Source organism: Cetorhinus maximus, chromosome 14, assembly GCF_964194155.1.
Source record: "Cetorhinus maximus chromosome 14, sCetMax3.hap1.1, whole genome shotgun sequence".
Classification (NCBI taxonomy): domain Eukaryota; kingdom Metazoa; phylum Chordata; class Chondrichthyes; order Lamniformes; family Cetorhinidae; genus Cetorhinus; species Cetorhinus maximus.
The window spans coordinates 58,418,731-58,436,610 of NC_135892.1; the positions used below are offsets into that span (position 1 = coordinate 58,418,731).

A 17,880-nucleotide genomic window follows, 5' to 3' on the forward strand; every position below is an offset into this window, starting at 1 on the left:
TGCACACTGTGATCAAGGTCACATCATGGAGATGCAGCAGTGAAACTTTAAGTTCACCTGATCCTTTGGCAGCCTTCATAACCTGTACCTTTCAGGGTCATACCATCACCTGTCATAAATGCTGAAGAGATGGGGGCCAGCCCCACCTTAAAGGTGCTGAGAGCACACAGAGAGAATGATGGAACTCTGTGACGTCTGCCCACGACATTCTAGCAGCGATGACAAGAACCATCAAGGTGCAGACATCACTGATGTGTCCAGTAAATGTGAAGCCGGACCATCACTTTGGTCTGAAGGTTACACACTGCATAGGGAAGAGGCCCTGGACTGAGACACCTGCCTTTATCTTTGCAGGAACCTAAGAATCCGGGTGACACGAACACTGTTCATCATAACAAGGAGACATTCTTGGGAGTTTATTTGCAATAGTGAACATTATGTACAAGTGATTAACATCTGTGCCCACGCGATGCAACTACATCTTCTTAACCTTCCTAACCCTGCTGTTATATCTTGGTGCTCTCCCGACATCCACAATAGAGGTGAAGGCAGCCTGCTGACTGCTACACCCTGTCTGTGATGACCTTGGCGGGCGTCCTCTGGAGGGCCACAACCTGGAGGGCTCCAGCCTGCTTTGGGTACCCTGCTGTGGACCAGATTCACCCTCGTTGGCCTGTGGAGTTGGAGATGATGGGGTCACAGGAAGAGGGGATTTGGATCGGCCGGACATTCCTGGAGTAACCTGGATGGATGGACCTGGTTGGATGGCCCCGGGGTGTCAAGCTGCTGGCCCTCCTCCCTGTGGGTGCCCAACAGTCCCTGGCTGACTCCTTGAGAAGGGGAGGCTAGAATGAGATCGAGCTGCCCTGCACCCTTCTCGCATTGACACTGTTAGAGACCAACTATGGCATCAGCGATAGAGTTCAGCCTGCGCAGCAGTGCAGGACCAATGTCTTGGACCGAGGTCTCCATAGCAGCCTCCTCCTACCTCATAGGATGAAGCTCAATCCTTGTGTCTGCCTGCAGAACAAACGTCAGGAAGTGGTCAAAGATGGGTGGAGGTGTCCCCGGCATCAGAATATTGACCCCCAAAGAGAAGAGGGCTGCGGGGCCAGGAGGGGAGGAAGGTGGACGATCCTACGCAGAGGGAGAGGCTGGAAATTCAAGGTTCCAAGTGAGGGTGCATCCAGTCTGGTGTTGGCAACTGGGCATACAGGAGATACATATGATACATTAATGGGAAAAGGGACTGTGCATAACCGACAGCTAATTTTGTGTGTTCTCCACTGCAGATCCTTGCAGAAAGTGTAAACGGATGAGGCAACCTGCACCAAGTTCCACTTCCACTTTTGGAGCTGACATGGAACATAGAGGATGCACCATCACATCGTTCCCCTGCACCCTCCATCTGAGCAGAAACAGTCAGCGCTGTGGGTAGGTCACCTCAGCCTGGTTCCTTGACAGGCAAGACTGTTGGACACTAGGCCTATGCTGAACCCGTGTTGATGATGTGCCTCTGGAATTGGCCATAACAAACCCAATGGAAATGCAGAGACAAGCAAGGGAACATCTTGCAGAGAGACCTGAGGCCATGCGCAGCCTTGAGCGAGAGGTGGAGGAGTCCATCCAAGTTCTGAGTGCTGTCATGGTTCCAGCATGCGAGCAATTGGATTCCTCTTTGGAAAGGCTGGCAACTACTATGGAGAGCCAGGTCCAAAAGAACACTCAGTGGCTGCCGGGTACGCATTCGACCTGCATTCCATCACCCTGGCCATGGGCTCTATACATCAGTGGCTAGTGGAGAGGGGGACAAGGCATCTTTCTCCTCCTCTTGGATTCAGGGAGGTGCCATTGTGCACCAAAGAGAGGAGTGCCAGCAAGCCACCCTGGGGGCGTCATCTCAGGGCACTCTAAGGGTGCACTGCCGATCCTCCTCCCCTCTGCCAGTGACCCCATCTCCTCCAACAGGTGTGAGACCAAAGAGGGTGCACCTACACCTGCGTAGGAAACCTTCAGCAGGCTGGAGCCTTCTAAGCATCGGACTACCAGAGGACGGCAGCCAAGGTCATCTCAGACAACGGGGCATAGCACTCGGCAGGCTGCTTCCACCTCAGCTGCGAATGTCGGGGTTGCACCAAGGCATAGTGTTAGGAAATGTAAGATTTAAAAAATTGCAATGGCACAAAGGTAACATGGGTGTTTATTATGCTATAGATATTATAAGTCATGTGCAAATATATGGTTTGGATCACTTTACTCATATATGTTGAATGGTATGTTGGGAGTTGTACAAACTGATGGGTGCATTTAAGGGCATGGCACTTGATGGATGATCAATGATGGGTGATGTGGGCCTATAGAAACACCATTTATTGTCTGGTTTCAAAAATAGTGGCAACACTGAATCTCCTGAGAGGTGCAGGTTTCTATTTTTAGGCAACTATTGGAACTATGGGGGTTTGGAACCTAGATGGCAAGCCAGCAGTGGTGGTTGCCCGCTTATCATCCATCAGATGCAGTCGTGAATCTGAAGGCACGTGTTTCTTGTTTGCTGCCTACTTAATTCCAAAGGCACACTAATTTTAGCAAATTTGTGTTTTAATGGGGATGCATGACATGCTAATGTGCTAAGAGGTTCCCGTCACTTGCTGTCGGGAAGCACAATCCGCCACCAACTTAATACCCACCTTTCGTCCCCCTGTCAAGAAGCTGACATTTTGCCTCCCACTCAATAAAGTTCCCCCGCCCACCTCGTTACCAACTCCCGGGAGCTTCACAAGATTCCAACCAAAGGCAGCAGTCTATGAGTTTACCAAAAGTAGAGTCTAAGAGTCTCCCAAAGACTCAAAAAGGTGTTAGTATCAGGTTGCAAGCTATTGTGCTGAAAATAATCCTTTACTTCTAAAGTGAAAAACAGTTGGGATCAAGGATAGCTAATTAGCATTTGTACCTTGATAGAAGGTTTTCCCTCCATCATATTGTCAGAAGTAGGGATGTTCGCTGACGACTACACAATGTTCATGACTTCTCAGATACTGAAGCAGTCCATGTCCACACGTAGCAAGACCTGGACAACATTCAGGCTTGGGCTGATAAGTGACAAACAACATTCGCACCAACAAGGGAGAACATAACCATCTCCCCATGTCATTCAATGGCATTATCATTGCTGAATCTCCCACTATCAATATCCTGGGGGGTAACCATTGATCAGAAATTGAACTGGGCCAGCCTTGAAAATATTATGGCTACCAGAGCAGGTCAGGGGTTGGGAATTCTGCAGAGAATAACTCACCTCCTGACTCCCAAAGCCTGTCCACCATCTACAAGACACAAGTTAGGTGTGTGATGGAATACACTCCAATTGGCTGGATGAGTGTAGCTCCAACAATATTCAATAAGCTCAACACCATCCAGGACAAAGCAACCCCACTTGATTGGCACCCCATCTACCAATTTAAACATTCAATCCCTCCACCAGCAATGCACAGTGGCAACGGTGTGCTCCATTCACAAGATACACCGCAGCAACTCACCAAGGCTTCTTCATCAGCACCTTCCTCTACCACTTCTACCACCTAGAAGGACAAGAGCATCAGATGTATGGGAACACCATCATCTACAATTTCCCTTCCAAGCCACACACCATCCTGACTTGGAGCTATATTGCCATTTTTTCACTGTTGCTGTAAAATATCCGAGAACTCCCTTCCTAACAGCACTGTGGTTGGACCTACACCACATGGACTGCAACAGTTCAAAAAGGCATTCAACCCCATCACCTTCTCAAAGGAAATTATGGATGGGCAATAAATGCTGGCCTAGCCAATGACACCCACATCCCATGAAAGAATTGTTAAAACAGTTTCACGTTGCAATGCGGAAGAGGAAGAAGTAAACCACTTTTGAGATCAGGTTATAGGCTTCCCTACAAATCAATGATTATCACAGGCAGACAGTAGCACGTCTGTGTAGTCAACAGAGAGAAAAGGCTGCTTGCCTTTGCAAGCTACCACAGCTGGACGTGGGAGAGAGACAGTCTCAAGTTGAAGAGGCCCATCCTGCAGCCATCTAAGGATTCCAGGAGATTCATCCTAGCATGGCCAGGGGAAGAAGAATCATTGGAATAGGCTTTACTGCTAGAAGCAGGCTTAAGGAGCTCTCCAAAAACTGAGGATAGTGCTTGGGGACAGTCGCTCAGATTTACTCCTCGGTGAAACAGGGACTCAGGAACCCAATGAAAGCTGAGAGCCACTGTGGACCGTTGCTAAAAGGGCTATGATTCCATTGAGCGCGCAATGGTCGATAAGCATACAAGGGAATGTCATGCAAGAACATACGAAATAGGAGGAGTAGACCATTTGGCCCCTTGAGCCTGCTCCGTCATTCAATAAGATCATGGCTGACCTGAATTTGGCCTTAACTCCACTTTCCTGCCTGTCCTCCATAAGCCTCAACTCCCTTGCCAATCAAAAATCTGTCTAACTCAGCCTTGAATATATTCAGTGACCCAGCCTCCACTGCTCACTGGATAAGGGAATTCTAAACACTAATGGCCCTCAGAGAAGAAACTCGTCCTCATCTCCATCTTAAATAGGAGACCTCTTATTTTGAATCTGTACCTCTAGTTCTACATTCAACCATATCCTCTCAGCATCTATCCTGTCAAGCCCTCGCAGGTTCTTATACATTTCAACAACATTCCATCATGGCCATTAGTACCCTGTTCATTAACAACTTGCTTATCTCTCCAGCCCTGTGTGGGTTTGTAAAAAGTGTGAGATAACTCATAACTATCAGCTAAAACTACAGCATCCCTTGTACTAGAAACTTTACAGTCTTGATTGACCAGCAGCTCTCAGTAGGCGAGACTTCCACTCCTAGGGTCTTGATTGCAGGGGAAGGTCCACCGCTGACCTTGCCACCGCATGATTAGCGTGCGGTTCAGCAGGCTTTCATAAAAAGAGGCAGTTCACATCTCTCGGTACCTCTCCAGCCAGCAGGTGAGACCTCCAACACCTCAGCAAGATTCTGTCCGAAAAGGCAGATGCTCCTCAAATTAGTAAAAGAGACAGTATATAGGATAGGATGATTCAGAGAGACCAAAATGTTTTTGTCATAAGACAGTTGATATGGACGGGGAGGAGATGGTAGGATGGCTCCCCTTTTGTCCACCTCTTGAATGACCAAAGACAGATGTGTTTTTAAATGAAAAGTGTTTTAACCCCAGGAGCTCTGAGACTCTAGAACAGACAAATGACGGTTTTTCTTGTAAGTTTTTTAAAAGGTTAAATGTTTATTACTCAACACCTGAAATGTATACACCACACACACACACACACACACACACATGCAAGAAAAGGCGATCACAAAGGCGGTAGCGTGTGCTTAGGTCTTAAAAGTCCTAAAATTCGCTTTCACAATTACTTTCTAGATGAAGGCTTTGGTCCACTGAAGAAATAGAGGTTAGAGGTTCATGAAGACGGATTCGCAGTGGCTTACCGCTTTCAGTCACAGGTTTCTCTGGCTTCAGCACAGTCAAGGTGCTGTTGAACCCCTGCAGTGATAACCTGGTTTTGGTCCTCAAATAGGTAGATAAAGGTAAGCATGAATTCTCTGCCTTTTGGTGGATCTCAGGCAGGGTCTGGTTCCTTAGCTGGTCTGGATCTGTTTCGGTATTTCTTTCTTTTCTGCTGCTCACAAAATGTAACTTATTAAAATGTCCTTCATCAGCAGTGTTTGGTTTCTGTCTGGTGACCATAGTGCCTGTTTCATATTGCCCTCACAAATGGCCTCTGACCACTTGGCCATTGACATACAATGGTGTCCATGTTTCAACTCTTCACATATCCTTGTTTTGGAATGAGATGCTGCTCATGCCCATTCATGCATATGAAACTAGTCATATTTAGCAACGCTTCACATGCAAATCTTCCTAATGGGGATTCTAATGCAGCTGGTTTCTTAATATTTCTTATGGGTGACAATGGGAAATGTTGTTGTCCTTCAGTTTGGTAAACTGAAAAAAGGCTGTTAATAGTACTTTAGCTGCTGAAACACTGGTTATTGTAAAGACAGTGGATATGGGATTCCAGTTGTCAAATAGTTTAATTGATATTCTATACAAAAGGCATACTGAAGATAGTATATCCATTGAATGTTATGTAGGTAATCATTCATTATGGCATACTGTACACTCTATGAGAAGTGAGAGTAAGAAAAAGGTTACAGATTGGCCTTGGAAGAGAGTCTCAAATTAAATGGGTGGCTGCAAGTCAACAGCTGTATGATTTGTTTTACAAAAAGACATGCATGTGCAAAGAAATTGTTAGTGATCCTAGAGGAGGGGCATCTCACAATGTAATGCTTTATAATGGAGGTGTTTAGAATCACGTAACCATTCTATGGTTCTAGCACAAAAAGAGGCCAATCCACACATCATGTAGCTGGCATGGACAAGAGCAACTCAGTTAGTCCCACTCCCCTGCCCTTTTTCCATGGCCTTGCAATTTTTTTCCGCTTTAGGTGCTTATCCAATTCCCTTTAGAAATCCCCAATTGTATCTGCCTCCTCTAAGGTGGTACATTCCAGATCCTGACCACACACTGCATAAAAATAATTTTTCCTCATGTCACCATTGATTCTTTTATCAATCACCTTAAACCAGTGCCCTCTGGTTCTTGACCCTCCAGCCAATGAAAACAGTTTCTATCTACTCCCGTCTAGACCCTTCATGATTTTGAATACTTCTATCAAATCTCCCCTAAACCTTCTCTTCTCTAACCCCAGCTTTTCCAAGCTGACCATTGTAACTAAAGTCCCTTATCCCTAGAAGCATTCTCATAAATCTTCTCTACAGTCTCTCGCAACCCTTCACATCCTTCCTAAAGATTTAATTTGTTTTGAAATTTTGGTTGCACATATTAATTCTATTTTTTGTTTACAGAGAGAAGGGGGAGTCGGTTGATTATACATTAATTATGCTTAATTGTAATCAGGAGGTGGGCATTATCTGGGACTCACTTGAGCCTCTATAAAAATAGACACAGGCAAAAACTGATTGTTGAGTTAGGAGGTAAACGCTTGTAATGTGTAACTCTGTAAACAAATATACAAGTGAGCAAAGATTTGCCCCAGTTCTATCCTTCACTAACTGGCTTTCTGAAATAGAATACAAAGTACTGTGCACAATTCTGCTCCCCATGTTACAGAAAGGACAAAAAAAACACTTGAGAAAGTATAAAACTGATTTACAAGGGTGATCCCAGAACTGAGAGGATTCAATGTGAGAGAAGCAATTCAGGTAAGTGTATTTTAAATTCTTACCTTATTACATGCAGCTTAAAGGGTAATATTTTGAGACCTGGTTTTTCTGAGTGCAGCTAATGCCAGCTGCCTCAGAGCAAACTAATCTTGCAGTGGGGGCTCAACCTGGCATTATTTGCATATGCAAAGGGCCTAACGCCTGTTCACAATGAGCATGCACATCCTGTCCACTACATTTAAGGTTTAGGAGGCCATTTAGCCTGGCACAGCCAAATTTCCAGGCTCCACATTTTGACTCGGACCCCTTAATTAAGGTCCCTCTTTGAGAGTAAGTTTTGCAGCAGTTGGAATGTTAAGGCCCTGCTGTGTTTTTAATTCATATCATTGCTTTCAATGATTTTAGATACCACTATTTATGATAGAAGGTACTAACCTAGCTTAACTTTATCAGCTGTTTTTTCATGTTTTATTTTACACATAAAATTGTATTTGTGTTTCACTTTAATTTCATTGTAGTATTATTATGGGAATTGATTGGCCCATGCAATTGAATTGATCCTGTTCTAATGCCACAAGATCAGATTGTAACCCTTCATTAAAATTATGTATGTGGAACATTGTCATAAGGCATAAAATGGTTGATTCCACATTCCTAGTTTGTGATTTTCAGATCATTAACTTCTATCAGTGGGAAAATCACAAGATATGCACCTGCAATTTTGTGTGATTATCATCCTTATGGGTGCTGCTTTCTGCTAGTAAGGAAGGAGTTCTCAAAGTTATTGGATGCGGGTGCTTGGGAATGTAACCTAGGGTTTCTAGACATCACAGGATTTGGGAGTGCTGAAAGGGAAGGCGACCTGAACAGAATGTTCCTCGGGTCTATTGGGAGTTACAGGGATCTGGCAGTATTGGGGCGAGCAGGTCTAACATCTCTCTGGATGAGAGCGCAGCTGAGAGGGACCCAAACTGTCCTTTTCCCCTTAAGAACAATCAGCGAAGGAGGAGAAGAAGTGCGAGAAAAGTGCAGCAGTAGGTGTAGAAATAAAGGGATGAGGGGAGGGAAGCCATGGGAGAAGAGAGTGAAGGGAAAAAAGGGAAAGGAAGAAAGGGACTGGAAGAGGAGAGGGTTGGGAGCACACGCAATGGGAGCAGGGAAGAATTGGGACTAAAGGAGGGGTGGGGGGTTGGTTGGCAGGCACTCTCTTGGTGGGAAGGGGGAAAAATAAGAAAAATTGCATAGGCATCAACATTTTGTTTGAATAATGCCAATGAGGATTGCAGTGCCACATTTATACACATTGTTACGCTGATATAGCTGAGTTTCGAAGGAGAGTCACAGATGACACATTGCAGGCAGCCAAGTTTGGCAAGTAGGGATATTGCAAGCACATGAAAAAAGGCTTGCATGGGAAACTAAGGTTTCCATCAAGGCCACATAAAGATGATGAAAAGTCAACAGTCTGTCTGAGTAGCAAATAGTCAACATTTAGACACATATAGTGTGCTTGTAGCCACTTTTGATAATGAATGTCATCAGCGGAAGAGGTGTCAGTCCATTTTAGTAGGGGAAAAGGTAGTTGGCATACCAATAATTGTTTTAAATTGTTAACTTATTCAAAAGACTAAAAATCTCATCTGAGGTTCACATTTAGCTAAATGGCTGACAGAGGGGAATTTAAGAACATAAAACGTAGCAGGTACAACATCAACAAAAGTTGTGGCTGTCAACGATATTGATCTCTTTGGATCTGATGATGAGGAGGAAATTGCAGAAGCTAAGAGAATCAAGGAAGAATATCCAGCTCAAAATGAAGCTAAAAAATCTAAGAAGCCAGCATTCATTGCTACATCATTAGTGTTGCTGGATATGAAACCATGGGATGATGAAACTGACATTTCCAAATTGGAAGAGTGTACATTCAGTGATAATGGATAGCTTAGTTTAGGGTTCCATTAATCTGGTTGCTGGCATCTAGAAGCTATAGATTCAATGTGCGTATGAATATTACAAGGTGGGGACAAGATATCATTGCATTTGAAGATTACGCACAATATGCTGATGCAGCAGACTTCAAAGTGTAAAACGGCAACTAATGAATGCTTACTAAATATTGGCATATGCAGAGAAAAAACACAGTTGTTTCAAAGCCACCTGCTGGCCATAGTGCAGCAGTGCAGGGAGACGCAAAACATGCTTTGCTAAAGGAAATTGGAAAATGGGCTTTTGAGACTAATAAACAACAAAGAAGACTGTTCTTTAAACAGGAAGGGTCCGTTTAAGCACCACATATAGGCTCAAAGGCTATTACAAATATAAAGGAGTGCAAAAACAATTAACAGCAATTTTAAAGGAATGTTGACAGGTGACAGTGAATATCAATGTTGGTAATATATTAGTAATCTATTGTGTCGCACATAGATTATCAACACCAAGTACAGTAAGCAGGCTTAGACAGTAAGGAGATAATTGGGCCCTGATGGCCAAGGGGAGAATGGGAAGGAGGAAGAGGAGACAGATGGGAGGGCACAGGCGAAGACGAGAGAGATGAGAGGGGGGTGGGGGGATAGACAGAAAGAGGGTGAGGGCAGAGAAGGAGAGAGACAAGAAGGCTATTCTACAATATTTCAGGTTCAGGACAACTATCAGCTCTTTGGGAAGAGTGTCTTTCCAACAGTTAACATCAAAAGTACCTGATCAGGCATTTTAGAAGTTCTTTTTTTCCTCACTTCAGTTACACTTGACATGGAATAATATTGTATGAAGGCTGTAGTTGACCACAATAATCTGATGATCACTGCCCGTGAATTGGACTGAATGTGGAGTCTCAGTCTGAACACAAAGTGCCAATGTGTGGCCATGCACTTTGTGTATGACAGGAATTTAAGTGTGATATCTGTCACATACAGGCATGTTGAGTACTGCAGGTAAATGTTGACACTTTGAAAGGCATTTTCCCACTGAAATGCTATATAACTTTTCAATGCATTTTGAACTGAAATGTTGTGACTCAATCAATTGTTTTAGTAGTGGTAGACTCCTCAATATTCCATTATGTTCAAACTGTAAGTGATTTCAAAGCTCACACTTTTTAACAGCCATACCTACGCTAAAGAATTTGATTATAGTGGAGGAAGGGTGGGTGGTTGTTGCCCCCACTCTCTCGGCTGCTTTCACACGGCCCCAAAGGCAGGGAGGATCCAAGACTTCTGATCAGCTTTGCAGCTGCAGTGGATAACAAGTACAGAGCGTTTCTCTGCTTTCACCCTTTGCTGCAGTCCACCAAGGGTTGTTACTATGGCACTATGTGGCAAGGCAAGGAGATAGGCCTCTACCTCAGCCAGATCGAGGATTGAATCTATGCTGTTGATTTTATTCTGCACCACACTCCTAGCTAACAGGCCCCTTACTATTTAATAAATAACAGTTAACACAAGTCCTTTTACATGGGATAAAAGTAAGGGAAGAAAGTCCTGTGTGATGCATCAGTTAGAAATGAAAGAAAGCAATTTTAGATTAAATGAAGGAAAATTCTTATCTTCCATGCCTAATTTTTATTCTAGGCACATTTGCAGTCATCGGAAAACATTTAGCGCACAGCATGCTGTGACAGCAAATGTAAATAGAATTAATTCTTGGTATTCAACGATGCTGTACTCATATGCAGCAGCTGTTCCATGCTCTTACAGCAATGTGTACACTTTGAAGGTCGCATTACTCCATGTAAGTAGGACGAGAAGGTGGGGAGAAGTGGCAAAAATGTAATCATTTGACCATCTAAAAGTTGAAACATTCTTTAAAAATGTTCATGAAGATAGAAAACATCTATTTGCCATTCATTTTATGAGCAACCAAATCCATTGATAAAATACACTGCTATACTGAAGGAAAAAAACAACTATGTATTGTGTATCAGTTTTACTTACTCCATGAGCTCCCTGAATTGTGCGGACCAAATTTAGCCCTTTCCAGACGTAAATATCGCCATTTAATGCACCAGAGTATGTAGTTTCATCTTTAGCACACGCTAAACACAGAATGGTCTGAAGGTCACCAGTTTTCCCAAAAATTCCCCTTTTGGGTGTTAATGCATTCCCACATAATGTCCAGAACTGTAACATGAAAAGGGGAAAAAAAACGTCATAAGTCTAAACACTCTGGAAAAGAAATCAACATTTTTCATTGAATCGTTGTTTTCACAACAAAGCAGGTGACAATTTAATTCATCATGCGTGTAGGTTTCTTAATTGCAGCTTTGTATATTTCGCTGTTGTTTTCCATTATCCTCCTATGTTCTTTTTCAAATACTTATCCAATTCCCATTTATAATCTGCCTCAAACGTCCACTTACAGTATGTCATTTTGTTTTCTAGATGCCACGTGAAAATTGCTTTTCTAACCTCCCTTTTTTCATGATAACCCTGAGTCAATGTCCCCTTGTTGTCAATTGACTTACCAGTGAAGACAATCTTTCAACTATTTTTACCTCTGAAAACCTTTCATGGTTTGGAAATTTTCCATTTACAATATGGATATCACATTGAATATCAAAAAACTTAATTATAAATTTGTTCAATCCCCTCATTTTTTAGAGGAAAATATTGATAATTTTGATTGACATTTAAAAAATAGCAATTTTAAAATTGTGGAAACCAATGTCAAGTTTCTTATCCTGCTTGGCTACTCCAATGATATCACCAACAAAAAGCTTCACTGGGATCTGGGGTGCCTCTGTAGGAAATAGAAAGGGCTCTAACTTTGGACCAATCTGAGAGCAGCTCAGGATCAGTAGGATCCTGAGATACTGCATTTCCCAGCTGGAAAATCTGCATTCCTCACTTACCGTATTGTTTCTCTGGATCATCATTAGACAAGCATGACCCTGAACGGATTAACAAACAAATCAAAAGTGAAATAAATAGGAATAAGTCTGCAGGAGAAAGGGCAAGGAGATAACTAGGATAAGTATAGGAAAACGCAGACATATTAAAAGGGTAATCAGAGGAGCAAAGAGAAATGTAGAAAAAGAGCACAGATCCAGAGATGAAGCAGCAGTAGTAAAAAACCTTCCATACATATGGCCTTTTGGCTAAGATCAAGTGTAATATCTGTTCTTATCAGTTTCTTCTGCATGTGCAGGCCTCAGTGCCTAACATCGGGAAATTAAAGAGGTGATGGCTGCAACCAGTCACACCCCAAACCAGAGGGTACGTAACACTGTTAGTGTGGCAGTGAAGGACAGCGAAGGAGGTACAACATTGACCATGCCTTCTTCATTAAGCAAATCCTTTTAGAGTCCTGTGGATTTGAAGCTGCGGAGACCTACTGTCTGCAAGACTTCCCAGCACTGGATACTTTGATGTGACCTTGAAGAATGTTGCTTCCTGCGTCAAGTTCCTGAAGATGTTCAAGGAGAAGTGAGAGCAGCCACAGATGAGAATCCTCATGGTGGAGCCACTTTTTGCTCTGCCGTCACAACAGGACCATGTGGTGACTGCTCACCTCAACAGCCCCCATGTCCCTGTCCCGGTGTGCTAACCTTCCTCGCCAGGTACATCGACAAGGTTGGGAACTGCACCGAGGTCAAAGATGACTTCAGAAGTTGGACCAGCAAATGCCAGGTCAAGAACACAATCAAGATGGATGGTACGGGAGCAATCCTCCACCCTCCTTCCAGCTTCGCTATCGGGGGAAGCCATGGCTACGTTGTCTAGGCTGAACAGCCCAAACGTTGTCGCTCATGTGGCAGCCAACTGCAGCACTGTCCTCTGCAAGAATTGCAAGCAGGAAGGGCACCAGACAAAGGACTGCAAACAGACAAAATGCTGCAACCTGTGTGGTGAGGCAGGCCACCTCTACAAGACCTGCCCCAAACGCTGCCTCACTTATGCACAGGCCGCCAAAATCAATGATGGGGAAGCAGATGAAATGGTCAGTGTCACTAATGCCAAGAACACTTGCAAACCTCCACCCACCAAGGCCTCCAGCGAGCACAATGGGACAAAGGAGGACACAAAGAGAGGCAAGATGAAGGAAAAGATTGAGGCAGCAGACAGCCAAACAACTGCACCGCCCCCTGAGCCTCCCACACCCCAGCAGAGTGAATCAATGGAGGAGGAACCAGCAGACAACCGGGGAAGTGGCAGCTGGTGAAGAGAGCCAAAAAGAAGAAAGGTCTAAGAAGGGACCAAGCCACCTTGTAGACGGGTGGCAAGAGGCAACTCCCATCCGACACGGGTGACAAGGGCTGCTGCTCTTCGGGTGAAGAAGGGCAAGGGCAGCACTTATAGAAGAAGTGGCAAACATCTAGCTGGAGGAGGAGACACCTGAGCTCCGGAACATTGGAGGCAATGAAGGGACCAGCGCACCCCAACTTCGCCCTCAACTTGAAGGGGCCAGCGCACCCCACCCCAGGAAGTTGCGAGCAGTGAAGTGCTCAGCACACTCTAGCTCTGGGAAGCCAGGAGCAGCAATGCCCCAGAGGGGGAATGGATCGGAGAGACTTCTCCAACAGAGAACAATTCAAACCTCGCATATTGCACAAGCCCCCAATGCCACCTGAGCAGAACACCTCCAATGGGGCGGTTCAGGATGGTTTCCTCAGCCCATCCAAAGTGAGACAACTTGCGAACACCATGGGTATGCAGGAGCAGACCAAAGGGCTGGAACTGTCAAAGACAACAGGTCTGGTAAGCAACAAAATGCTTTAAAAATTGGGATAAAGATTGTATCCATTAACGTGCGTAGTGTTAAATCTACTAGGCGATGTGTTGCGACCTTGAATTACCTTGCCAAGGACCTGCTGTTTCTGCAGGAGTGTGCGATACCGTACCTCAGCTCCTACAGGCAATGGTCATGATGGTGGTCCCATGGGCCATCAATCTGGTCGGGAGGAAACGACTCACGTCCATCCAGCCTGGGTATTCTGCTGTGGGGAGGCAACTTCACCATCTGAGGTTGAGGGGGTGGTGGGCGGGTGCCTCCTCATAGCAGATGTAATATTCAAGAATGCTCCACCCCGGTTAATTAACGTGTATGCCCCGGCTCAAAACAGCAAGCGGCTGGCGGTTCTTCAGCAGCTCCCACGGCTGCTGGTGACTTCCAGGACGGTCATTCTGGGCTGTGACTTCAACTGCATCATTGATACGGCTGGACAATCCGGCAGGGCCGACAGCAGACTGGACGCCACGTCCAGACTCCTGATGGAAACAGTAAAGGTTGCCAAGCTGTACGACACCTTCAGCAAGCCTGCAGATGGAGCACAGCGTAGATACACCTGGTCGCAGCCAGACGGGTCCATCCGTCCCAGGATAGACTTCCTGTTTGTGTCCTGTGCATTCACCAACATCAAGCCAGTGTTCTTCTCTGACCACTGCCTCCTACTTGCTGACTGTCACTTACAGGAAAGCCACAGGGTTGGCAGGGGGACATGGAAGCTGAATGTGCAACTGCTGACCCCAGAGAACATTGAGGAACTCAAGAGGGATTACAAAGGTTGGAGGAACCATAAAACCCCTCTTTGAGTCCCTGACATACTGGTGGGAAGTGATCAAGGAGACCATCAAGAGGTTTTTCATCCTCAAAGGCGTCCAGAAAGCGAGAAAGAAACAGAGGGAAATGTCCCAACTCCAGAAAAACTCCAGAACCTGCTCCAGCTACAGTTAAGGGGGGTCGATGTCAAGAAGGAACTCCAAGAGGTGAAGAGCCAGCAAGCCTCGGTCTTTGCCTCAGAGGCCTCCAAGATCATCTTCTGGTCCAGAGTCCGCTGGGTACAGCAGGATGAGACGTGCTCATGTTTCTTCTTCCAAAAGGTACACAGAGAGAGCTCTGTGATCAGCAGCCTGAAGGAAGAAGATGGCTCAGTAAAGTCATCGCAGTCTGGCATTTTGAGGATCAGCAAATCCTTTTATGCCGGATTGTATGACGTGAAGCCCACAGACAGTATGGCCTCTCAATCCTCCCTGTCCTCCCAATCCTCCCTGTCCTCTATCACAGAGGTCTTAGACGACAGTACACAGGAGAGTCTGGACAAACTGCTAACTCATGATGAACTCACTAAGACCCTTGATTCCTTCGAGAAGAGTAAAACTCCCAGAAGCGACGGCTACCGGCCTGAGTTGTATTCAGCTCTGTGGGACTGGATCGGCCCAGACCTGCTAGAAGTATACAAGAATATGCTTCTGACCAACAGCATGTCAGAATCCATGTGGAAAGGCATCATCACCCTCATCTACAAGCAGAAGGGGGAAAGGGAGGAAATTAGAAATTGGCGACCCATCTCACTGCTGAATGTGGACCATAAGATTCTGTCCAAGGTCATCGCCAATCGGGTCAAGTCTGCTCTGGAGTTGGTGTTCCACCCTGACCAGACCTGCACTGTACGCAGCAGGAAGATCTCTGACAGCCTTGAGCTACTCAGGGATACCATTGCCTATGTACGGGACAAGTGTGTGGACACCTGCCTCATCAGCCTGGACCAGGAGAAGGCCTTTGGTAGAGTGCCACACACCTACATGGTGGATGTGCTCTCCAAAGTGGGGTTTGGGGAGGGAATCCACAACTGGATCCAACTGCTCTACACAAACATCTGTAGCGCAGTTTCAATCAATGGGTGGGTATCAGAAAGCTTTCCAATTAAATATGGAGTCCATTTTGTGCGTTCATAGAACCCTTTGCTCAGCCCATCAGGAAGAATCCAGGTATAAGAGGAGTGATGATCCCAGGCAATGGAGGCACTCGGGTCAAAGCCTCCCTTGTACATGGACGATGTCACCGTCTTCCGCTCGGAACCGCTGTCAATGCGCAGACTGATCAACATCTGCGACCAGTTTGAACTGGCCTCAGGAGCCAAGGTAAATCGTGGCAACAGCGAGGCCATATTCTTTGGGAACTAGGCTGACCGATACTTTGTCCCCTTCACCGTCAGGTCAGACTGCCTGAAGGTGCTGGGGATATGGTTTGGAGGGATCAGGACATGCGTTAGAAACTGGAAGGAGTGAGGGCTATGGTGGAAAGAAAACTGGGCATGTGGGAGCGATGTTCCCTCTCCATTGCAGATAAGAACCTGGTCATCAGGTGTGAGGCGCTCTTGGTGTTGCTGTACGTGGCACAGGTCTGGTCCATTCCTCATTCCTGCATGGTGGCGATCATCCGAGCCATCTTCCACTTTATCTGGAGGTTGAAAATGGATCGCGTTCACTGGGACATGATGTACAAGTCTCTAGATAAAGGGGAGAAAAGCGTGCACAACATCGCCCTCATCCTGATGGCCACCTTTGTGTGTGGCTGCATCAAGCTGTGCGCAGACCCTCAATACACAAACACCAAGTGTCACTACATGTTGAGGTTCTACCTGTCCCCGGTGTTGCGAAGGATGGGTCTGGCCACGCTGCCACGGAACACTCCAAGCAGTTGGACCGTGCCGTACTACCTGTCCCTCGTGGAAGAATTTATGCAGAGAAACACTTTTGACCATAAGTCCATCAGGCATGCGATGTCCTAGAGGCCCTGCGGGAAAAGGAGATGGTGGTTCCTGTCAGATGGTTCCCCGAGCAGACCATCAAAGTCATTTGGCAGAATGCCTCATCGCCAGAACTTTCCAACAAGCACCAAGACATAGCTTGGCTGGTGGTGAGAAAGGCCCTCCCCGTCAGATCCTTCCTACATGCCAGGAGTCTCACCCAATCCGCACGCTGCCCTCGAGGTGGCTGTGGTGGGGAAGAGACCTTTGTTCACCTCCTTGTGGAATGTGCCTTTGCAAAGAAAGTCTGGCGATAGATGCAGTGATTTTTGTCGTGGTTCATCCCAAGCAGTTCCGTGACACAGGACTCTGTGCTCTATGGGCTGTTCCTGGGGACACACGCCGAGACAAACAGCAACTGCAGCTGGAGGATCATCAACTCGGTGAAAGACACTCTTTGGTCTGACCGAAACTTGTTGGTCTTCCAGTGCAAAGAGTTGTCCCCAACCGAGTGTTGCAGACTGGCACATTCCAAGGTCCAGGACTACGTGCTGAGGGACATACTAAAGCTTGGAGCAGCCGCCGCAAAGGTGAAATGGGGAAAGGTCGCTGTCTAAGACCTTTGTGCCACAGTGCACCGAGGGGCTGGGAATTGTATAGACCCCTCGGGCTGTTTGACTCAGAAGGAATGTATGCAGTGAAAACTACATGTGTCACAACTGTATTGAAGCACCTCAGAATGCAACATAATCTCTGCTGATAACTTGAATACCATTGCACTGTCTTACTGTCTGTAATGACCATGTTGAGATGTCTGTAATGTTCATTAATTGTATTGGACCACCTCGTGATCTATGTGGGAAACTTGAATCAGATTGCACTCTGTGATGGCCACTTTGAAATGTTTTGTAATGTTCTTTCAGATATTTTATGAATACAGTGTATTTTTCCCCAAAAAAATGGCTTTGAAATAGAAGATTGACAAAGAATATTGAATATTCTAAATTCTTCTCTCCTCCAAATATTCACAAGGAAAGACATGGGCAATATTCCTTCCTCAGAAATAACCAGGCAAAATTAATGGCTTTGATATACATGCATGTTCTAGACAAACTAAGAGATCAAATCCACCAAATCCCTGGGGTTAGTCAAG

At 45.6% G+C, this 17,880-nt stretch overlaps 1 protein-coding gene across 1 annotated transcript in view; it reads right to left on the reverse strand.

Moving 5' to 3' along the window:
* The window catches only part of LOC144689682 (echinoderm microtubule-associated protein-like 6), a 693,547-nt gene that overhangs the window by 566,868 nt on the left and 108,799 nt on the right, over positions 1–17,880 (reverse strand). Inside the window, exon 5 of the mRNA XM_078556972.1 lies at positions 11,194–11,379. Coding sequence (XP_078413098.1) covers positions 11,194–11,379 — 186 coding nt within the window. The remainder of the gene's footprint in view (positions 1–11,193; positions 11,380–17,880) is intronic.